The sequence below is a fragment of the Pezoporus flaviventris genome, unplaced genomic scaffold (genome assembly GCF_033815535.1).
Source record: "Pezoporus flaviventris isolate CSIRO_AGI_PZ_B2104156 unplaced genomic scaffold, CSIRO_AGI_Pfla_v1 ptg000055l, whole genome shotgun sequence".
NCBI lineage: Eukaryota > Metazoa > Chordata > Aves > Psittaciformes > Psittacidae > Pezoporus > Pezoporus flaviventris.
Window position 1 is genome coordinate 1,451,135 of NW_026892603.1, and position 24,360 is coordinate 1,475,494.

Sequence of the window (24,360 nt, forward strand, 5' to 3'; positions counted from 1 at the left end):
TGCTTCTTCCCACATTTCAGGACAAATGGAGCAAGGACAGTAGAGTTATGAAGGTGAAACAAGAAAAAGTGTTTCTTTAGGGTTGGCATTTGGGAGGTGTTGCTGGATAGGCTGAATTCTCTGAGATAACACATGGCAGGTGCCTTCAGGTTCCTAATTAGGAAAGTCAAAGTACTTAAAAGCTGTTTTAAATGTGGACTGGTGTTCAGCTTATTTCACTTGTAACTTTGTTCCTGTTTTCTTTCTGTCTGAAGCAAAGGTTACTCTGCTATTATTTGTCAGACTGAAACTGGTCAGCTAGAGGAACTCCATCTTCAGAGGCCTTTATCCCAAAAGAAATGGCCTGTTTTGGTACCTGTAGGAACTTTGCATCCTGGGCCGTTTAGTGATATTTGAAATGGTTGTCTGCTCCTTTCAATCTGCTGTAGCCAATATAGAATCATAGAATAGTTAGGGTTGGAAAGCACCTTAAGATCATCTACTTCTATATAGTATATATATAGATATATAGATATGTATATAGAACACTTAGCAGTTTCCTCCAGGAGAGAGAGGGATGAGCCTCCCCTCCTGCAAGACCAGCTGTCAGAAAAGCCTCAACTCCAGGCTGTGCATGAAAATTTCCTTTCATAGTAACAGTTGGGAAATTGATGTGGTCTTGTATGATGTTTAAATATCCTAGTGGTCCCAAATAATTTTTCTGTAACTTACTTCTGTAGTCTGACAATAGCCTATGTGGCATTTTCACTTCATACACCAGATGATTATTCTTTCTTGTGAATGGAGGATCATATGGCTGCAGATGTCTCAATCAATGAGCCTGTAAGGCAGCTAGATTTAAGAACTAAATTTAGACAAATGAGGGTACGCAATCTGTTGGGAACTTGTTGCCTCAAGTCTTGAACTTCACTGGTCCCTTAGAGTGATATCCAGTGTTATTGTAGACCGATGTCTGTTTTATTTAAGATAGAATTATCCCTATTTTTGTTATAAAACTACCAGCGGTACTGGAAGCAGCTCTTCTTTGTTTTCATGAGCGGAATTTCCTTCTTCTTGAGTACTTAGTCTTTGTGATCAGAGATAGATTATTCAATGGGATCTGATATTGCATGGCAGTTTATCTCCCTCCAACTTCATTTGTGATGCTGTATCATTACCATTTTAGAATCAACCTGACAATCATATTATTTCAGTAAAAGTATTCTGTTAATGATACTGTTAATAAGTAGTTAAGGGTACAATTCAGAGATTCAAATGTCCTTCATTAATAAACTATCCACTTAAACATTAATCCCATTTGGTAGAAATAGAGAAATTTTTGCTTGACAAGAGCATGTGTAATTTTTCTGTAAAGGGAGAGTCTGCAATATAATGAGAGACTCTGGGTTTGGCTTTTAGAGAACAGAATACATTCTTATGAATTCACCTCCCTTCTTCCCTTCAAAATTAGTGTCAAAAATACATTTAAAATATTTGCAGTTGCAGTTTAATGGATATCTCAGCCTATTATTACAATGCAGGCATAAATATTTTAAATGCAATGATGTCTCAGTGCTGGAGGAAAGTTCAGACCAAACTTTGGGGCCTATAATTGCCACTAAAAAGCAACAAAGAAAAAGTGCACTTTCTGCAGTATACCTTGGAAACTGTCCCTGTGATTAAGACTCCCTCTCTGATTCTCTCTTCACTATGTTCCTAAATTACCAAGGACTATTAAACAAGTTTTTCAGTCAAAATAGATCAATATACAAAAAATAGGTATCAGTCTTTCTTTGTAAATATTATCACAATTTATCAAACATACTATTTATGCTGTTACATATTCCCTGTGTCTGTTATGTGGTCAGTCAGGTAGAGCAAAATGTAATTTGTGGATGCACTGGAGAATAATTATACTTACAGTTATTAACTCTTCAAACTAACCTCTAATGACAACCAGAGGAGTCCTTGCCAAATGGATTTACTTTCTTCTACCATACTTAATGGAATTCTTTCCCCAACACAGATAGCTACCTGTTTCATTTTTCTCCATATTGAGCTGCTTATGTGTCACCCTCTTCTCTCATTTTTACCCCCTCAGTATTGACCTCTCTGTATTTCCTGGGAGAAATGGAACAAGTGGCTGACTTCAGTCCCCTCTCCCTGCTGCCCCATTCATACCCTCCACAATTGGGATTTCTTCTTGGCTAGTACATACATCTTGAAAGAATGCATGACACAATTTAAACATTGATAGCAAACTCTGGATGTGGCTTGCCATGTTAACTTATTTTTTGGTGCTTGTGTGTTTATGGCTTTTTATTTTTTGTGTCCTTTCTCCCTCATTGCCAAATTAACCACCACCAAACCAAAGTGGTTCTATGTAAAAAGTCCACCTGACAGTGCAGGCTTTCTGATGTGTTTTTCCTTTCCACTGGAGCAGAAGTCTGTTGTGCTTATGGATATAGCCCTTTCTCATCCCCTATCTCAACAAAAAGCACAGCTCACTGCCATATCCACTGGTATCTTTCTCCAGGTGCTCACCCCGGTTTGCTGAAACCAGAACACCAGGAGAGTAAAGGCACCTTTTATACCTGGGTATCAGTTTCGATTGCCTCCAGGGTTCTGATTGCATATTTTGCTAATGTATCTTCAATCTGCATCTGTCCAGAATAAAGCGTCAGTATCCAGGCAGCATGCTGACAGGCAATTTAGTTCCACAGTTGGGTGCTCAAGACTGGCTCTTGGCATAGTGCAGCTGCAATGTTTTATTATAGCATTTTTAGTCCGGAATAGCAGAAAAAACATCCTGCATGTTTGCAACTTATCCAGCTCAAACAGGCACTTAAGATCTCTTCTTCATGTTAATTACAATTACAGTTGTAAGAACTTTAAGAGCTGTAAGCAAGTAAAACACAGGCCCTTCTCTCCAGGAGGGTTACTTGGTGCATTCTGCTTTGCCCTGGTGCTGTGAAGAGAGCACAACTTTTGTACTCGCATCACTGGACCAGATGAGATTTAAATGTTGACAAGTGAGAAGGATTTTTAGCTTGCCTGTGCTCAGCCTTTAAATTTAAAAGTAATTATTTCTATAAACATGTGACTCCTAAATGCCTGATTGTCAGTTCCTAATGAAAAACTACTTCACTACTTGACCTGGGTTTGATTGTCTAGAAACTGGATGCTTTACTTGCTTTCTGGGTGGATAGTAGATATGGTATTTTCTATATGTAACTGGAAGAGTCAGATGTTGCCAAAATGAAGTCTTCGGGACAGAGAAAGCTTCTTTTGGGTTTTTTGGTCATGTCACTGTGACACTGAGGCATACAAAGGATTTCTGCCTCTTAAAAGAATTTATTTTATTATCCTTGAATTTACCTCTGAGATTGTAAATCATTCAATACTGTTAAAGCTACTTCTCCTTCTGTCCCATACCACTGTTTCCTGCCCTCAAAGGCCACAGTTCCTATCTGTCAGTCTGCAAAGCTGACTTTTGGCATTAACAGAGACACGAGCCTTTCCTGGGGAAGAGAATAATAAAGACTGTGCATAGTTGGGAGTAGGCTCTAAGCCAAGCTAGTGTGCAGATGTCTAAGGGCTTTATCTCCACTTGACACTAACAGCTAAGCTGCTCAAAGTCCCAGTGTAATTTCTGCATGCAGCTTGGTTGCAAGTAAAGTCTAATTAAATAAAGAAGAAGAAATCAGAGGCTTTTTCAAGGTAGTAAGGAGATGAGTTCATAGAAAAAATAAGCTAATACACTTGCAGTTTTCTCTGTGCAGCAAAAAGAGGAAATATTACAATTTAACAGTATGAAGTTGGATCCTTTAATTCATATGATTTAGCATTAGGTGTCCCTGCCCATGGCAGGGGGGTTGGAACTAGATGATCTTAAGGTCCTTTCCAACCCTAACTATTCTATGATTCTATGATTCTGTGATTTGTTAGTGATATCTTTACTTTCCATCTTCTGTTCTTTAAAAAGTTACTTACTAATGTAAGTAGAAGGCAACATATCTTTTTTTCTTGAGGCCAAAGAGGAAGCATGGAGTATTTCAGATTGGTAGCTGAAACCTCAAAGACATAAAGACTTAACTACACATTCTTGGGGATTCTGGAAAGCAATATTCCCAAATGTAAAGTTTGCAATTGGGGAAAAAAAAAAGTTCTAGCTCTTATGCTTACAGCAAGCAGTTTTAGAAGCACAGATATTTGGAATGGAAGGAAGGGTACTTGCCTTGCAGAGGGAGTGTTTATGATACAGCAATTTTTGCTTGCGTACAGGCTGTAAAACAGTCAGTTCTGGGCCACCCAGAACTGTAAAAACCTACTTGTGAACTTGTGGAAATCTACTGAGAGGATGACCCACTTCAAACCCTGTTTTTGTTGTGCTGAGACTACTAGCTCTACCTATGCTAGCTCAGATGCAGTATTACCAGAAGCAGTTCTGTCAGTAACAAGCAGCAGTGTTGGGTCTGCAGAAAGCTTACACCCTTCAGGTTCAGGAAGGAGTGTAATGGCTCTTCAGTTCCCACAGGGTGATAAATTTTCAGAACATTGAAAAAGTAGCTACCAAACTTGACAGCTATTTTAACAGCAGAGGAAACCAGCAGATGCATCAATTGAAAATTATTTTCTATCATTATAGACAAAGTTATAAGTAATAGGGACATACTAAAGCATCAAGGTTGCTGCCAAGCATTAGCAAGGTAAGGGTTGAGATCTCTCGAAGGTGAACATTAAAAGCCATTTCTGTTTCTGTTCAAAATGAGATACAGCTCCATTTCCTTGACTGCATCATATGCACCAGGCTAAGAGAATAAGTCAAAGACTTTATCACTTTCAACTGAAGGTTTTGTTTGATATCCTGTACTGCTATTAGCTGCAGTGCCACGGTTCAGCCCTGTAACCATATTGGTAAAATCAGGTCCAAACTCTGAGCTGTATAAAGCTGTTCCAGGTCACAGGTACCAAAGGACTGTTAAAATATGACCTATTACTGTAATGTTACCTAGGAACATATTAATCTGCAGGGAAGAGGCAGTGTTTTAGATTTGATGGTGATGTGTACTGCCTTCTGAAACCATCTCTCTTCTGTGTATTGTTTTTTCTTTAGAATTCCTTTTCTTCTGTCTATGTAATAGAATTTAAATAATTCAGTATATTCAGTATTTGGTCAGATCACCATATTTAACATTCTGGTGAGTATACCTTGTTCCTTTTTTCAGCAATAAACTTTTAAGTCTAACAACCCAGACTATATAACTAGCAAGTTTTTTTCCCCATGATAGCTAAAAGCAAGCCTGAGGAATGAAGCGTATCTGCAATACCTCCTTCTGTTGCTTGTCCTGCCTCTGTAAATGCATAAGCTTCAGCCTCTGGATATGAAGGCCATGAATCTTTGTGAATAATGGTATGGCTGAGTAGTACTGTTTGTGTAAGGTTCATGTAAGAGACCATGGGAAGGCACTGCCATGGGAGAGCTCTGCTCTTAATACAACCTGCTTTTGAAGAAGGGTTAAGAGTAAATCAAAGGAAAATTGCTAGTGTTTTGCTCTGGGATGCTGATATTTAAAAAACAGAGAGTAATGTGTTCTCTCTCATTTTTGAGGGCAAAAGCAGTGGGGAAGTGTTTGCTTTTGGGCTTTTTTTATCTTCTTCCTTACCCCTATTTTAAGCACAGCAGGACATATTTTCTTTGGTAAAGAGACTGGAAAGAAAAAAAGCAGTGCACTTGAATTTTAAAAGACCTGGAAGAGATTTCTGGAGGCATCATATGCAGCACAAATTCCATTTGCAGAAAATCTGTCTCCTGACTTCTGTGAAACTGAACTTTCTACCTGAGACTTTCTTCTTCCTCTAATGCATTTTTCTTCCCCTGTAACAGTTCTGCAACATGCCTGCCAGCAGCACTCTGGGTCCTGAGTCCTGCTGTTTTATGGGTCAAGCGATGCACTCCAGCCTTGAACAGCAAAGTGCACCTGGCACACTGTTTTTTGCCCTTACACATAAAACTGCCACATCTCTCAGCAGTCACTCAAGTTCACTCCCTGGTCACCTCCATAGCTGATCTCTTTCAAGTCTCTTCACTTCTCCATTCCCTGCTCACTTCACACTGTGAGCTGACATGCTGTCAGTCAAATCATCCTTTGCACCATTATGCACTTGTCAGTTTACATCTTTCTTACTCGGTAACTATAACAAATGAAAAGTTTAGCTCCGGATTCTTCCTATATGTAATTCTCAGATTTTTTTCAGCAAAAGGGTTTCCCCTTTGCCACTGATGAGCATGGTTTTATATCCCATATGCATTGATCTTTTTTCTCTGCATGATAGTTCTTCTGGATTTGTACAGGTAGGTTCCTAATTAATAGTGTTATCCTATGAAAAATTTGAGATGCTAGTTTATCACTGAATGTACTCATGGAAAAGGGGGAGCATTGGATTTTCTTGTTTTTCTAATCTCATACAAAGACACTAGGGATTTATACATTGCCAGCACTTACGCTGGAACACAGGAGAGACAGGATGTGGTGCCAGTTCATGTAACTGTTCAGAAGGCACATTGCCTGGTACCCAATGGTGTGTGTACAGGTTGTCCCCAGCATTTCCCACATCCCTTAACATGCTGACCAGACACGGTCATCTTTTGCCCAGAACTGATTATATCTCCCCCCTTCTCTTGTCCTCTTCTTGGCTGGCCCAAAAATGTGCCTGAATCACAAAGGCTCCCTCATCACACTCACATACGCTTTTGGGGTGGGGAAGCATGACTTGTTTTTGAATGTTGTTTTCCTTTCCAGTATCTGCCTCTTCTGTCCTTGTGCCAGGCTAGTGGTGAAGGTTTTAAGAAGTTCCCAGAGGGAACTTTTAGGAAATAGCTTATTCTATTTGCAGAAATTCTTAGTATTTATAAAACTTCCATATGTAATCTTGTTGTTATGTCTCTGGCAATATACTCACACTGTGTAAAGAGATTGCTTTTCTTTCCCTCTCCCTCCCCTTTCCCCATGGGCTTCCTATTTTAGCAACTGTGCATCTACTTGCACTCTTGTATACTTTCCTTATCCTTACTGCTTCCCACTTCATACAGCTACTGAAGCAATTGTGGGTCTTTTAACTATTTAAAGAACTGTTCTTAGATTCTCATGTCAATTGATCAATAAGTTATCAATCAGACGCTGCATCTCAAAATGTTGAAAAACTGAACACATCGTATAAACGTGCAAGATTTTTATTTTAGGCTCCGCTTCAGGAATTGGGGAGGTTTAATTACACCTGTGTAAGGTATCTGTAGTCTAAAATCCCAATAAATGTGCAAAGAAAAATTCTTTTTAAAATAGCAGTGTATTTATTGCCAACACTGAAGCAAAATTTATTTCCTTTGAAGGAATTTGTACACATTATCAAAGATACTGTCTTTTATCAGAAACAGAAGGAACAGTGATATTTTTAAACAGGTATTGGATGTCAGATCTTGGAATTATGGTGTTGGGTTTAAAGAGTCATCTTCATTCCCAGTTTGGTTCAGGTGGGGGTATTAATAGCAGAAGCCTCAAAGTATTAGTCTTGGAAGCTATTTTTCACTACTGTCTGAAATCAGGAGTTCTAAAGCCAACATCTGACATTTCTGGTAACAGAGGAACCTGAAAGTCCGTACAGCCTTGTGATAGCAGAGTGGCTGGGTAACAATTGGGCTGACCTCAGCCTTGCATCCTGCCTGAGTGCAAATCAGTACCTGGACAAATTGCCATTAGCTGAAGTGAGCTCTTGTGGGAAGAATAAAAAGTACCAATTTACATTTGCAGTGAAAAAAAAAGAAAAGTTGTCTTAAACCATTGTGTTTTGCAATGGAAACAGATAGCTGACTTACAGTTTCTATTCAGTAATGCTTTGATATAAGGTATGCTTCCTTTTTCCCATAACTCACCTACTAGAACTGTAACTGAAAATTCCTTCTTCTTACAGTCACAGCAAGAGATCTGCTTAGGCTGCAATTGTTACTGCAGAACCGGCTGCAATATTTCAGAGTCTTCCACAAAACTGGCTATTATATCCTGTGGATGGACCAAAAAAAAACATTCTGTCTTTTTTACCTTTTCTTTTTTTTTTTTTCCCTTGTTTATTTGGGGGTTTTCTTTTCAACCATACATTTAATGTATTTATTGTGTATTAGCGTTTATACCTCACTATGTATAGGATCAGTGACAGGATTCTGGGGCATTCACTAAATGGCCTCTTGGTTTATAGCACTAACTTGAGCATTCCTGCACAAAATGATCTAGAATATTTTATTTCCCTTCTGTTTCCGGGACAAAGTAGCTTCAGCACGTAGGATACTCAGTGCCCCTTTGAAGACCTGCAATTCTCTTTTCTGGGCAGCTGAAGATAGCATCAGGCAAACGGTACCTTGCAAGGTTAACCCTCCTGTTGCCTGCCTTGGTGGGATTCCCCTTCTGCTTTGTCCTTGCAATAGTTTTGTTGTTGACTGTCTCTCAACTGCAGCATCTGTTTTACAGCTTTCATGTAGTTCAGTCCATGTGCAAACTGCATCAAAACTGAACAGAACTTCTTGTAGCCAGAACAAGGAAGAGGAGAGACCTGAATGTCCCCTCTTTGGGCTGTTGCTGTGCTGGTGTGGGCCCTAAGGAAGGGTACTTTACATCATTCATGTACAGACTAAAAAAGAATATCTGACCTGATGTTCTCTCAGGGAAGAGCAAAGGAAGAATCACAGAATCACAGAATCCTAAGGGTTGGAAAGGACATCAAAAGATCATCTAGTCCAACCCTCCTGCAAGAGCAGGGTAACCTACAGTACATCACACAGGAACTTGTCCAGGCGGGCCTTGAATATCTCCAACGTAGGAGACTCCACAACCCCCCTGGGCAACCTGTTCCAGTGCTCTGTCACTCTCACAGTAAAGAAATTTTTCCTGATGTTCACATGGAACCTCCTATGCTCCAGTTTACACCCATTGCCCCTTGTCCTATCACTGGACATCACTGAAAAAAACCTAGCTCCATCATCCTGACACTCATCCTGACACAATCCTTTACAAATTTGTAAACATCGATGAGGTCACCCCTCAGTCTCCTCCAAGCTAAAGAGTCCCAGCTCCCTCAGCCTCTCCTCATAAGGGAGATGTTCCACTCCCTTAATCACCTTTGTGGCTCTGCGCTGGACTCTTTCAATCAATTCCCTGTCCTTCTTGAACTGTGGGGCCCAGAACTGGACACAATATTCCAGATGTGGCCTCACCAAGGCAGAGTAGAGGGGGAGGAGAACCTCTCTTGACCTAGTAATCACACCCTTTCTAATGCACCCTAGGATGCCATTGGCCTTCTTGGCCACAAGGGCACATTGCTGGCTCATGGTCATCCTCCTATCCACGAGGACCCCCAGGTCGCTTTCCCCTTCACTATTGTCCAGCAGGTCAGCCCCCAACCTGTACTGGTACATGGGGTTGTTCTTCCCCAGATGCAAGACTCTACACTTGCCCTTGTTGAATTTCATCAAGTTCCTCTCCGCCCAACTCTCCAGCCTGTCCAGGTCTCGCTGAATGGCAACACAGCCCTCTGGTGTGTGAGCCACTCCTCACAGTTTAGTATCATCAGCAAACTTGCTGAGGGTACATTCAGTTCGCTCATCCAGGTCGTTGATGAAGATATTAAACAGCACTGGTCCCAACACCGACCCCTGAGGGGCTCCACTAGTCACAGACCTCCAGCTAGATTCTGCCCCATTAACCACAACTCTCTGCCTTCTTCCTTCCAACCAGTTCTTGATCCACCTCACTACCTGATCATCAAGCCCACACTTCCTTAGCTTATCTATGAGGATGCTGTGGGAGACAGTAGCAAATGCCTTACTGAAATCAAGAAAACCCACATTTGCTATCCTCCAATCCTCAGGCACCTCTCCAGTTTCCCACAACTTACCAAAGATGATGGAGAGTGGCCCAGCAATGACCTCCGCCAGCTCCTTCAGCACCCACGGGTGTATTACATCCGGACCCATCGATTTATAGATGTCCAGATTACTTAACTGATCCCTAACCCAATCCTCATCCACCAAAGCAAAGTCCTCCTTTATCCTGACTCCTTCTGGGGCTATAGGAATCTGGGTCCCCTGGGGAGAGTCTGCAGGAGTAAAGACAGAGGCAAAGAGGGCATTCAGCACCTCTGCCTTCTTTATATCCTCTGTCTCCAGGGCATCCACCTCGTTCAGCAGTGGGCCTGTATTGCCTCTTGTGTTAGTTTTATCCGCTATGTATTTGGAGAAGCCCTTTCTATTGTCCTTAACCCGACTTGCAAGATTAAGTTCCAAGGAGGCCTTAGCTGTCCTAACTGCCTCCCTACATTCTCTGACAACTGTCCTATATTCCTCCCAAGTGGCCAGCCCCTCCTTCCATAATCCATAGATTCTCTTTTGAGTTTGCCCAGCAGTTCCTTGTTTAACCATGCTGGTCTCCTGGCTCTCCTACTTGACTTCGTACCCATTGGGATACTCTGATCCTGAGCTTGGAAGAAGTGGTCCTTGAATGCTGACCAACTATCTTGAGCCCCTTTACCACCTAGTACCCTTTCCCATGAGACTTCCCTTAGCAATTGATTGAAGAGGCCAAAGAAGGCCCTTCGGAAATCCAGAATTGTGACCTTGCTAGGTATTTTGTTCCTCCCACATAGAATCCTAAACTCCACCATCTCATGGTCACTGCAGCCAAGGCTGCCATTGACCATCACCACTTCAACCAGACCCTCCTTGTTGGTGAGTACCAGATCCAGCAGCGCTCCTCTCCTAGTTGGTTTGTCCACCATTTGCATTAAGAAGTTATCATCAATGCACTGGAGGAGCCTCCTAGACTGTGAATGACTGGCTGTGTAAGTCTTCCAGCAAATATCGGGGTAGTTAAAATCCCCCATAAGGACCAAGGCATGTAGTCGTGAGGCTGCTTTCAATTGAATGATAAAGCAGGAATAATTGGATGTCCTTTATATTAATTGGCAAAGGAAGGGACAGAGCTGTCTCTGCACCTGTCATGATTCTAGTCAAACTTATCTGAAAACAGATATTAGGATGTTTCTTTTTTAAAAAAGACCTGAACAGAAGTTAATGTACAATTGGCTCAGTTCCAATTGCAAAATGTTGAATTATGTGGGCTATTGACCTTCGCTATGGACTGGTGTACCATATTGTGCAACAGCTGTAACATCTGGCATTTTTGCTGCAAATGAGATGGTAAGACTCAGGATTGTGGTGCTCTTGGGCAGACTATAACTTCACTTTTTTTTCCATTTGTGTCACATCACAGCAGCAAAGCTCAATTATTCTTCAGCAGTTTCCCCTTTTTCAAATGCAAACTTGCTGATGGTTTATACGTTTAACTGTTTCCTAGGAGGTAAACACTTCCAGTAGTGGAACAGATTCCCTAACCAGCGGAGAGATTCCAAGGAGCAGGTCAGAGGGGACTTTGATTGATGTGGATGACTGGACACCTTCAGGCAGCTACAGTAAGTTTCTTCTGCTACTTTCTGTACTAAAGCTCTTGGCCTAAAGTCTTTTATTTCTGAAAAACTCTAAATAATGTCAGGAGCTTTAGGTACTCTGTAAACCACTGTACACTTCTTATTTTTATTGCTTGTGTCTTGCACTACTCAGGCCATTGTAGATGTCGCTGAAGTCAGAACACTGGGGATTTTCACAAGGTCCCCTAGAAGAAACTTGCTGTCATATAAGAGAAGTCCTCTGTCCTCTGCCATAGCAAACATGGGTCAGACAGGTTGGCAGGAAGAGCTGGAGTCCTTAACCTTGCACAAATAAATGTCAAGACATGGAAGAGAAGAGGGAGTTCTTAGCCAAACTACATTAATTTTGGGATTTAAGAACCAGGAAGGCAAGGTAATTTTGGAGTTAGGCCAGTTTAAAAAACAGAGTCTCATTATTCTCATTGCTGTTTTAACCCAAAAGTTAAGAAAACATTTGCCTCCACAAGGCAGGAATTCTCCTAGCTTTTTTGTCCAGCAGCAGATAGGAGTAACAGTGAACCTGGCACTTGCTGTGTGAGTTGGGGAGAAGGAATTGCTTCCTCTCTAACCTCTTGCACCCAGTAATCTGTGCTGTTACCTTGGTGTGAGAAAGTGTCTGGCCTAATGACTCAGGCTCTGCCAGAGTTTTCTGCTCAGAATATTTCTGTAGAAACATACCCTTTAGGTGTGGGAAAAAGCCAGGCTAAACCCCTCGCATTTCTTTTGGGACTAGTTAATTTAATTTTTAATAGCTGATAATGATTTGACTATAATAGCATCACAGTACTAGGAAAGCTTTTGGCCTGTGAAACAAAAGGACTTTTCAGCTGGTGCTGAGCAGCCCAGCTCCATCTGGTGGTTCTGGCCATGGCTGGTGTCCTGGGCTTGCTATCCCCTGCAGCTCACCTGGAAGGCTCTTCTCAAAACAGTGCCTTGCTGATGGGCAACTGGGGAGCAGGTAAATTCCACTTTTGTTCTTCCAAATTGGGATTTTTCTAGAACTGTGGAAAAAAATTATGGTTTTGGCTTTTTGTCACAATTTATGACAGATGAAATGAAAAAACATACTAACTTTTTTTTTTTTTTTGTAGATGAATGTGCTGTCCTTGCAATTGAGCAATAATTAGTAACCTTGTAGATAGAAGGTACTATGGAAAGTGTAATAATGAAGGATATAGATATGCTGAAAGAATAGAAATGTTGAATTAAAATTCTTTACAAGGATGTACAAAAAACACATGGATTAACCTTTATATATGTAGCAAAATAATGGAAAACTGAAGTAATAGAAACCCTTAGCACAAAAAGCTGCAGATACTCTATTAGTTGCAGGAAGCGTGAGTCTTGATCCAACCTATAAACCAACTTCTGTGAACAGTTACTAATATAAAATATAAGCACACCTTGCCTTCATAAGAAACAGGTATTAATTAATAATAGGTATTTTTATTAAAATTATATTTAAATATTGCACCCCCCCACTTGTCTATTAAAGTACAGTCTCAGAAAAGTTAGTAGCCACAAAAACGTTTCTCTCCAAACTTCAAATCGTAGAAGACCTCATAAATTATAACAATTTTTTTAATGGAAAGCCAGTATAACAAATTCCACACACACCAAGATAAATTCTAAGAGTGCTGTTATCAATTAAATGCATGTGCACTAACATGAAAAGGAATCCTGAATAATACATTTGTCTGTACTGTGTACAGTGTTTGAAAAATGAAACAGTAGTTATTTAATCTTTGCAGAGAGTTAGACAGAAAAGAAAGACATCCATAGCATTTTGTAAGAGGCCAAAGATTACTGGAATAAAAGTATTTAAACCTCATGGGACCTTAGCATACTTGATGCCAATTAATAGTCATAGTTGATAACAATCAGCACCTTGCAAAAGATGCTTTACATCCTTCACCACTAATTTGTTAGCCATCTTTATATTAGCAAAGATTCTTAATGCTATTTAGAAACCAATATTAATACCCTTTAAAAACTTGAAGGAGAAATATATAAATTATCTATATGCATTTTAGGAGGATAAATTTAGTCACTTGTTAGCTTAACAGACTGTCAGTTGGAAATTAATGGAATATCTCAAGTCTCTGTGCTTTAGAAAATGCTTCTGTTTTTTCTTTGAAACAGATGTCAGTGAAAGCAAATCAGATTTGGATATTGACTGGTCTGATGTATTCAGACAGACCAATGTTGTTTCCAAGACTAATCCCTTCTGGAATGAACTGTCAGCCTCCAATCCTTTTGTACATGACATAGCTGCTTCAAATAGAAATGAAAATAATAAATACCTTTCGATCTTAAAAGCAAAACCCTATTTATTCTCCAAAGTTTCTAACAACATGGATTCTCTGGCTTCCTCAGGCGATGAGCTAGATATTGACTGTCTTCTAAGAAAGACTTCAGCAAGAAGATCTGGACGATCCAAGAGTGTCTCTGACTTCCTGGATATTGTTGATAACAGAAGATTTAATCCTCGCAAGACAACACTTCAAAACCCTATAGCTTTGGACATGGCATGGCTTCAAAATGACCGTGAAGCCTACAAGATGGCTTGGTTGAGTCACCGACAACTCACACGGTCTTGTCTAGATTTAGAAGCCATGAGCCATAGTCCTGGATGGGCACAAACACAAGCTACAGACATCCATGTAGTTTGTAAACTGAATCATGAAGGGGGTTCAGTACAGCTACCTGACTCAGATATCAACGTTCATGTCCCTGTGGGTCATGTATTACCTGGGGAATTCCAAGAAGTCGGTTTAAAGGCTATCCTTAACCCTCCATCGTCATTAAACAATGAGATGTCTAGCACTGTAAGTCCTCTGATAGAACTTAGGCTGAGCAACCTGAACACAAGGGAAGCCATTTTCCTAGAGGTGAAAGTCGCAGCTAAAGTGAAGAATGATCCCCTCAGCCAAGTTATGAGTGACATTGTGTGCTTTCTTAGTCTCAACAAAGAGGGGCCTTTTAAGAAGCTAGACAATTGCTACACTTATCAAGATACCATACAAGTGAAGCTAACGGACCTAAGTCATGTGATGTATGCGGTGATTGCTGTACAAGCAAACAAAATCCAGCCTCCAGCAACTAATGTCTGGGACTATGTCCATAGAACAGTCTCAGTTGGAATTTATGGTCCCAAACACATTCATCCATCTTTTACAGCAGTTTTTACAGTCTTTGGTCATAACTACATTCCAGGAAAACTCACAATTTGTGATATAAAAAAGGGCGGGAAAAACATGCCTCCTGTTGTGTTTCAGCTGTGGGGAAAACATACATTTCTGCTTGAAAAGCCACAAGATCTAAACATTTCTTTGGTGTCCTGTGATCCAGATTTTGAAGTGAAGATGGAAGAACAAAGCAAAAAAATCAAAGAGGAAGAGCTGAAAACTGGTGAAATGGTCCGCCAGCAATTCCTGTTTTCCATGCTTGGATGTAAGGAGATACATTTCTTTGTTTTCCTTGTTCAGATTAAAGTCTCAAAAAGTAGCCATATAACACAGTTCCATGTTACAACTCCTGATCCAGCTCCAAAATTAAGTGGAATTATCAATAGGCCAAAGCGCTTACAAAACTGCAAAGAAATCAAGTCTGAGCCGTGGCTTTTAATACCAACAGTTAAATACCCAAAGTTCCAAGATAAAGCCTTGAGTGTTAATACTTATGGAGTCGCTTTGAAAACTCTGTTACGTCAAAATAAGATTGACTATTTGCTAGAATATTTTAAAGGGGACACAATAGCACTTCTTGGTGAAGATAAAATAAAAGCTGTGGGACAAACTAAAGTAAAAGAGTGGTATGTAGGAGTTCTCAGGAAAAAGATTGGTCTTGTACATTGCAAAAACATAAAAGTGATTTCCAAAGAACAAGCTATGGACACTGCAGATAGTGAGCTTACAACCAGGAATCTTGTTGAACAAATTGCATTGCCATTCAAAAAACTGACTTACATCTACTCAGTAGTTCTGTCTACAGTATCAGAGAGTGTTTATGACTGGAGACCTTTGGCTGAGGTGCTAGGGTATTCACATATGTCTTTGGATGACTTTAATGAGGCACATGCTGATAAAGAATCAGAGAGAGTTGCACATGTTGTCAAGAGGATGAAGGAAGACTGCCATGCTAACAAAAAAAAAAGACTATTTCTTTATGAGCTCATTGTTGTAAGTATTGCATGAATTAATGGTTACTGGGAATGCATTGAGAAGAAACTACACAAATGTCTGATTTCTTCAGAAATGCTTGATGCTTTACTAAAAATCAGTATCTAAATAACAAGGAAAACTTCTGGACTTTGTTCTTGATCCTTCACTGAAAAAGTCAGTATTTTCAGTGAAATATTTTGCTGTTAATTTGAAGAGAAGAAAAAAAAACCCACCACCTATTTTTCTCCTTATCCCTTATCCAAACTGATAAAGAAAGGAGAATGCAACATACTTCCATTTCAGGGTTTCACTCCTGGAATGGTTTTAATTTGTTTGTTATTAATTTCTCATTTGACATGGAGGAGGGAAGAGTTTGACACTTTCAGTTCTGCTTAATGGTCTGCAAATTATCAGTTCTATGGAAGATGTAAATCAAAAGGTGCTGGCCAATGTAATCAGTCATTTTCCATAAAAGCAGCAGACAAAGGACCACACCTTAATGTAACAGGGTTCTAACTTAATTTTTAAGTTTATGCCATGCTTTCAAAAGCTAAATTTGATGTCCATATATTTTTGTTGGAAAAGCATATTTTTCCTCCAAGCCTGGCAGGATCCATTGGACACTGGAATGCTGAAGCAGTTGAATGCCAGCTTAATTTTTTCTTTACCTTGTGGGCAGTTTTCCTCTGAAACTGTTGGCAACACCTTTTGTAGGAAAAATAGTTACATATTTGTAAGAACACTGACAAAAAGCCCTCCTGTCTGCTTAGAAATGCAGAACAGTGTTGTTAAATTATGATGTTCTTTTTGTAATTACTGGTGAAGAAAAATTAAAGAAAATTATTGTTGCAGGCACTTTTGAAAATAGATTGCCAGGGATTAGTGGCACGTCTTACCCAGGACACAATCATTTTGACTTCAGCTGTCAAGCTTGGCAAATACTGGCGTGAGCTTGCGGAGAAGTTAGCCCAACTCACAAAGCATCAAATTGACGCTTATGAAGTACCCCACCAAGGGAAAAATGGGGCAGTAGCTCTGGAGGTAAGGCTCAGATGTAATGGTGTGTGCACACTTTCTCCTCTGAACAAACACAGCCAGAGATCTTTCTTCTTTGCTTTGTGCACTTCTTTCTTTTTGCAGTTTGGCCTCTGGATTTAATTCAATTTTAAATTTAATTTTGCAGTTTGGCCTTCTCATTTAATTTTTTTGACCTTCTCATTTAAGTCCTTCAATATGAGGAATTCTCTCCAACTTTTGCTTGCAATTGTCTAGATATTCCTTTGCAGCAGTTGTTCAGTGTTATTGTGCCAAATAAATTGGCTGTGGAGATCCTTGTCTCTTGAGCTTCAGCTTTTTATTCCCACACCAAGGGCCACATTCAGTCCCTTCTTACTGTCCTGTTCACTTGTTAATCTTACTTACTCCACTGTTGTCATTTCCGACTCAATAAGGAAGTCCATCCAGTCCTTTCAGTAGCTGCTTCAAATCACCCTTAGTGCAATTTTTGCTCTTTCCAATGAAAGGAAGCTTATCTCCACCATTAACACTTTTCTGTCCCTGTGTCATATTTATCATCATTTAGCTTGAGTAGTATGACAAAAGGTTGGAATCTCTGACACTAATTCCACTTCTGTCCTATTATATAAACAGGGCAAATCCATGTTTTAATTTCATAGTTTGTCAGGCAGGTCATGCTATTTACTCTTCTTTGTAAAGCACCCTGCTTATACAAAAGTATGAGTTCTAAATAAAAGTCAGGTTGTCCTCGTAGATCTCTAGTGCCATTTGAGGTGCCCAGAGGTACCCATGGCATCCATGCAATGTCGGGTATGTCACAAGACAGGGTGAGCCCTTGTCCATGCCTCTGAGCTGAGGCCCAGCCTGTGCTCCTGACACAGGTTCCCTGGGCAACCAAGTTTCTTCCTGCATTTCTCTAAGACCAAAACATCCAATAGATCCACTGTTTCCCATGGAGTTATGTGCCAATGACTTCTAGGTCCCAGACTGGGCATTATCCTAATATCCTCTTATATACGAGTTGCTGAATGATGCTCAGGCTGACCTGCCTCTAGTGCTTACATTCAGGCTCCACTCTCCCTCTGCCTGTACCACCTTTCTCCTGATCATTGCAGGTAATACACATGATCCAGCCTGAATTCCTTCTCTCTCACCTCTGCATTCCAAAGAAATCACTATTTCCCATTCACATTTTCACAATACTCAAGATGATTTTGTACCTCTTCCTCTGACCTTACTTTTCTTTCAGATATTTTGTCTATTTATTTATTTTACTTATTCTGGGTATATTGCTTGTGCCTGGATGCACCTTCCTCCTTACATTTTTTTTTTTTTTTTTCCCTCAGAAAACTTCAGGTCTACCAATTCCTAGTTTGCTACTTTTACTGAAAAAAAAAAAATCACCATGTTTTTGCACTCAAATCCAACATAATGTGAATGCTTCTCGTTTCCATTATTTGTTCTGTTGTTTTTTTATTTTTTACTGTCATACAGTGCCTTGTCTAACTTACTAGGATTTTGTTGTACTTACTAAACTTTCTGTGCCTGTCTGACAAAACCAGCTTTCTAGAGAAGGAATTATAGACCTGAATGATATGTGACTCTACTGGTCTCCATGGTATTTGGAAATGTTTTCTCCTTTACTAACAGACAGTGCAACTAAAACAATCTTAAAACTCTTTTTCCAGTGCCATACCTTTTTATTTTTTTTATATATATATGACTGTATATATACATATATATAAAAATATATTAAAAAAAAATATATTTACTTTGTTTTAAAGGGGTGTCTATTTCTGTGAAGCCCATCTCCTGGCTCATGCACCCTATTAATTTATTTTTAGGAGCATTTTGTATTATTTTAATGATAAAACACCTACAAAATTCTCTGCCTTTCAATAACAGTGTCTGCTGCCAGAATACAGAATGGTTGAATTTATCATAAAACCCCCAGTAATACAGTATGTTCCATTTTTTAAGAGAACATTCAACAAGCAATGAAAGATCAGAATTTTGCTTTATTACATTATTTCTCAAGGCTTAGGGTGTGCTCATGGGGTATTTATTGGTTTTGTGTGAGCTTTGTAATAGCATTTGCCCACATAGGTGTGAGTTCCAACCCCATCAGGTTTCTGACACTGGTATCTCATGTGAATACTCAGCATCCTCACTATTCTTTGAATCTAACCTTAAATTTCAGTACTTTATACTGAGTTTCAGTGCTTTCTTCAGACCTCTGAACTTCTCAGTGCCCTGGTTAATTGTACTTCTACATACAGAAAGCAGTATTTTATTTACAAAGCTTTGTGTATATTATTCAGCAGGGATTCAAAATGAATGTAGCTAATGCACTGTAAATTTCTATCTTTGTGGAGATGCCCCCAGCATTGTTAAAAAGTTAGCATTAGTCTCACTAATCTCAAGATGATTGCTGATCATCACTTTTACTTAACAGGTGCAAAAGAACCCTGGCTAAAATAATCTTTTGCCAGCCTGGAATTTTCTAATGGAAAAACTTTACCATTAATAGTAGTAGTTGGTGTGAAAACAGGAAACCCAGCAAAGACTGAGGTGTAATAAGTTTTTTTCATTAATTATTGTGGATTATCTGAAAGCACTAATTAATTACCCATCAAGGACTGTTTACTATCAAGAGGATTGATTGGTTGAAAAATGTTTCTGCTTTTAATTATTTTTATAGTGGGAGAAATCTTCCCCTAGGTGATCATAGAGGCAACTTGAGGTGCATACTGTTGGTGCCTAGATTTTGAAATGCTTTTCATCAGTAAATTCCAAATCACTTTATAGAGGATGTAGGTATCATTATTACCTTGTCTCTAAATTGGAGAGACATCAATTTGATAGATGGACCACTCAGTGGATAAAGAACTGGCTGGAGGGCTGCACACAAAGAGTTGTGGTCAATGGCTCAATGTCCAGCTGGAGACCAGTAATGAGTGGTGTCTCTCAGGGATCGGTGTTGAGCCCAGTCTTGTTCAACATCTTTGTCAGTGACATGGACAGTGGGATTGAGTGCACCCTCAGCAAGTTTGCCGATGACACCAAGCTGTGTGGTTCGGTTGATAGGCTGGAGGGAAGGAATGCCATCCAGAGGGACCTTGACACGTTTATGAGGTGGGCTGATGCCAACCTTATGAAGTTTAACCATGTCAAGTGCAAGGTCCTACACCTGGGTCAGAGCAATCCCAGGCACAGCTACAGGTTGGACAGAGAAGAGATTCAGAGCAGTCCTGAGGAGAAGGACTTCGGGGTGTTGGTCGATGAGAAAATGAACATGAGCCGGCAGTGTGCGCTCGCAGCCCGGAAAGCCAACCGTATCCTGGGCTGCATCAAAAGGAGTGTGACCAGCAGGTCAAAGGAGGTGATCCTGCCCCTCTACTCTGCTCTTGTGAGACCTCACCTGGAGTATTGTGTGCAGTTCTGGTGTCCTCAACATAAAAAGGACATGGAAGTGTTGGAACAAGTCCAGAGAAGGGCCACGAGGATGATCAGGGGACTGGAGCACCTTCCATATGAAGACAGGCTGAGAAAGTTGGGGCTGTTCAACCTGGAGAAGAGAAGGCTGCATAGAGACCTCATAGCAGCCTTCCAGTATCTGAAGGGGGCCCACAAGGATGCTGGGGAGGGACTCTTCATTAGGGACTGTAGTGATAAGTCAAGGGGTAATGGGTTAAAACTGAAACAGGAGAAGTTTAGATTGGATATTAGGAGGAAATGCTTTACTGTGAGGGCAGTGAGGCACTAGGATGGGTTGCCCAGGGAGGTGTGAATGGTCCATCCCTGGTGGTGTTCAAGGCCAGGTTGGACAGAGCCTTGGATGACATAGTTTAGTGTGAGATGTTCCTGCCCATGGCAGGGGGGTTGGAACTAGATGATCTTAAGGTGCTTTCCAACCCTAAATATTCTATGATTCTACCTACTCATCAGAGGCAGTGGGAGCAGAGGGCAAACTCACGTACACACCTGAGATGAGACATGCCCAGGATGCTGTAGTGATTTAATGTTTTGCCTGTAAATCTTTGATATAATTCAGGAAGGTCACTGCAATTCAGTTCACCCAATGCATGTGAATATGTGGATGTGAAGAAGGACCTTAGAAACCTTGTTTGTATTGTTAGCTCAGTGTGGTGAATGTGTAGATTATTGCTGAGATAATCATGCTTCACTAATGACCAGTTTATAAATTTTTTGTTCCTCCTTTTTTATAATTAATTTTTTTAATAAAAGAAAAGAAATCAGTTGTGACATAGTAGAAGAAACCTGCATTTGTATTTTACATGTTTTGGCCAATTTTCCAACTGCAGTGTCAGACTGACCTTTAGCATAAGGCAAAGCAACAGCATGTGTTCATAGTCGCTGTCTTTCACATTCTAGTGAAGACAGAACACTGTACTCCAGTTCTTCAAATGTCTTGGCCTAGCAGGAATATAAGAAATGCAAGCAGGAGACAGAGAAAAGGCGCAGCAAGCAGCAGAATACGAGGAAATCCCAGCTTCTCTTGTTGGCTGCCTTGGTTATCAAACTAAACATAATACCCCAGAAACTTTCTAGTCTCAGCATAAATGCATGCAGGGTGAGCTGTTTTAGTTCATTAGAGTATGGTGTAATGTACAGTATTTACAGTAGTACATAAAAAACATTTTTCAAAATAGACTTTAATAAAAGGAAAGAATTCATCACTCTCCTTCTTCCCACCTATCACTTTTCTTTCCTCCTTTTGTAACCTTCTGGTTACGACTTAATCTAGATTTGCTTAAAATGAGAGCTAGACACCATTCGTTTTTGGTCAATGATAATACCCTTTCCTCCTGTAGACCTAAATGAGAAACTTCACTGAAAGCACTTTTTTATGGCTTAAACTGAAGGAAGAAGCCAGACGAATCAGGCTGTGAGACGTGCTAATGGGGATATGAGTTCTATGGGTTTTTCCATTTGGGGATAAGAGACAAAGGCAGCAGAAGCTGAGGGAGATGTTTACAGAAACTATTGCAGAATTAATCTTAGGGTATGTTGCAAGTTCTTAGCCCAAATGTGGAGAAAATCTCAGAACTATGAGTAAAGAAATCTTCCTGCTACTCAGTTCCACAAAGATTGAAGTAAGTAAAGCTTATATCAAGGAAGTAGAGATTTATGGTTTTTTTTTATTTGTAAGCTAATAGAATAATATTGAGGAAATAACCGATTTCCTCCTGAGTTATCCTTCAGAACCATGAAAACTGATTTTCCATTAAAAAAGAATAAGATGTTAAAAAAAAATGGACTTCCTGATCACTTCTGTGTGTATATATACAAATTTGCAACCATCAGTCCATATGCTTTTATTACAATGCATAATAAGTGTGTTTGTGTTAAAAAAGCAGATGCCAGAGCCTTCTAGGACAGTTTTTGTGGCTTTTGTATGTATCATCCCTACAATTCCTAACTTGATTGCTGTTTGCAAAACCTTTATTGCCAGTGAGGAGTGAGAAACTAGAAAGTGGATAGCCAAAGTTAAATTTGGAAAAGCAGCATCTGGGAAAACAATCTTTTTGTTTGTAAACTGAGCAGACCATGAACACCAGCACTTTGAAAGACGTAAGTCCTGTTTGGTATTTGAATCATGCTGTCATAACTTAATTAATGTCACTAGATCAATGACAAATTACACTTGCTAAGGATCTCCTCCATATTTGTTTAGCATAAAATATACTGTAGTTTGCAATAAGAAGTACTGGTAGCCTACCTTTTAATTTCCTTTGTTACTTGCAGGACTCTTTCTAAATAGCATGTCCTGATTTTAAAAGATTAATTATAAAAGCTTTTGACTCTCCTGCTTCTACATGCCACGTGATGGCATTCCCTGACACTGAAGCCAGACTGAAAGGCCTTTAGTTTTCTGGATCCTCCTTTTGACCATTCTTGTAGATGAGTGTCACATTTGCTAACCTCCAGTCAACTGGGACCTCCCAGTTAGCCAGGGCTGCTGGCAAATGATGGGAAGTGGCTCAGAGAGTCCTTGTGCAGCTGCTTCAGTACCCTTAGGTAGATCCTACCTGGCCCCATAGACCGGTGTGTGTCCAAGTGCTGTAGCAGGTCGCTAATCATTTCCTCTTAGATTATGGGGGCTTCATTCAGCTCCCCATCCCTGTCTTCCATCTCAGGGAGCTGGGTATCCCAAGAACAATTGGTCTTACTGCTAAAGACTGAGGCAAAGATAAGTACCTCATCCTTTGTCACTGTGTTACTTCCAACATCCAATAAAGTATGGAGGTTCTCCTTAGCTCTACATTTGTCGCCAGTGTATTTCAAAAACATTTTTTTATTGTCTTTTATGTTAGTAGCCAGGTAAAGGTCTAGTTGGACTTTGGCCCAACTTCCAGCTGCTGTTACCGGAAAACCTTTTTGTAAAGGCAAGAAGCAAGTTTAAAAGTTCCAGGTTAAGCAGAGGGACAGTAGGATGCTGATTAGTGAGACAAAAGGAGGCATTAACCACCAAAAGCACAGCCAGACTCCAAAAGGGAAACTGCTGTTGGGTATGCATTGCAAAAATGACCTAGGGGTTTTCTTTATATTGCTTGTTATTTGAGTTATGCTTTCAGACAGGGATATATTTTGGATTGGTGATAATCATCTGAATGAAGAATTTCTCTTTCTTTACCCCTCTAAGGATTTGAGAATTTCATATAAATGAAGTACATAAGCTTACTGGAGTTTATATATCACCGTGCCTTTTATGATAAAGCATTTCAGTGTGACACCTGTTTTCTTTTTTCTTGTCTGTGATTTTTCTACCATTGGAAAAATTTAGCTTTTTTTTTTTTTTTTTTCTTAAGAATTCAATTTCTGGAACTAAACCTTTTCACTTTTTTCCCTTTTATTTTCAGATGATGTGGAAACCTGCATATGACTTCCTCTACACGTGGGCTGCCCATTATGGAGGCAGTTACAGGGATGTCTTACAAGACCTGCAATCAGCCTTGGATAAAATGAAAAACCCAGTAACAAAACATTGGCGGGAGTTAACTGGAACATTGATTCTTGTGAACTGCATGGAGGTGTTAAGGGCAAGTGCTTTCTCCAAAAAGGAGGAAGAAGAATAGACTACCAAGATATGTTTTGGGAAATTCTTTTGAGAAACTGTACTGCTGATACCTGTGTTTCAGTGATGCTTGCAGAGCACAACAGAATGCAGTTTGCTTTACCTGAGCTGATGTTGGGTCAAGCCCCACAGTTCTTGGGTATAGTTCACCAAATCTTGCTACTGAGTAAATAAGAAAAGAGGAGGGGATTAAACTAGTGAGGTCAACAAAAATGGCATGAATTCTACAGGGTAGTTTCTACAAGGAGCTATTTCTGATTGCACTGACTTCTATGTGGAGATCACTTTCAAGCACAGAACTATGCATGGATGAGTTCAGCCTGTGGGGCCTAGGTTTACGTTGTTTTCAGTGAAGTATTAAAATCTAAACATTTAATACATTGTTTTAGTTAGTGCCCAAACCCCTCAACTCTATGTCAAGGGGTGCAGGTTAGCCTGGAAAAAACTTTAGGATTCTTTTTCAACTGGGAGAGAATTAACCTCATCTCTTACAAAACAGGGATTCAAGAGTTATTTGCACCTGGAAATATTTGCGCAGTCGTCCCAAAACAGCTTTTTTTGAAGACTGGAAGA

General features: G+C 40.0%; 1 protein-coding gene across 1 annotated transcript; it reads left to right on the forward strand.

The window, feature by feature from the left end:
• Window positions 1-780: 780 nt before the first annotated feature.
• On the forward strand, window positions 781-23,889 carry MACC1 (MET transcriptional regulator MACC1). Its single transcript, XM_061469173.1, has 5 exons — window positions 781-822; window positions 11,379-11,493; window positions 13,651-15,689; window positions 16,524-16,712; window positions 23,573-23,889. The coding sequence occupies exons 1-5, from the start codon at window positions 781-783 to the stop codon at window positions 23,786-23,788; spliced, it is 2,601 nt and encodes an 866-aa protein (XP_061325157.1). The 3' UTR covers window positions 23,789-23,889.
• Window positions 23,890-24,360: the final 471 nt, after the last annotated feature.

Coding starts and splice junctions, on each gene's coding strand:
- MACC1 (XM_061469173.1), top strand. CDS start 781: ATGGAGGATCATATGGCTGCAGATGTCTCAATCAATGAGCCT. Junction 11,494..13,650: donor GACACCTTCAGGCAGCTACA/GTAAGTTTCTTC, acceptor TCTTTGAAACAG/ATGTCAGTGAAAGCAAATCA. Junction 15,690..16,523: donor TTCTTTATGAGCTCATTGTT/GTAAGTATTGCA, acceptor TTATTGTTGCAG/GCACTTTTGAAAATAGATTG.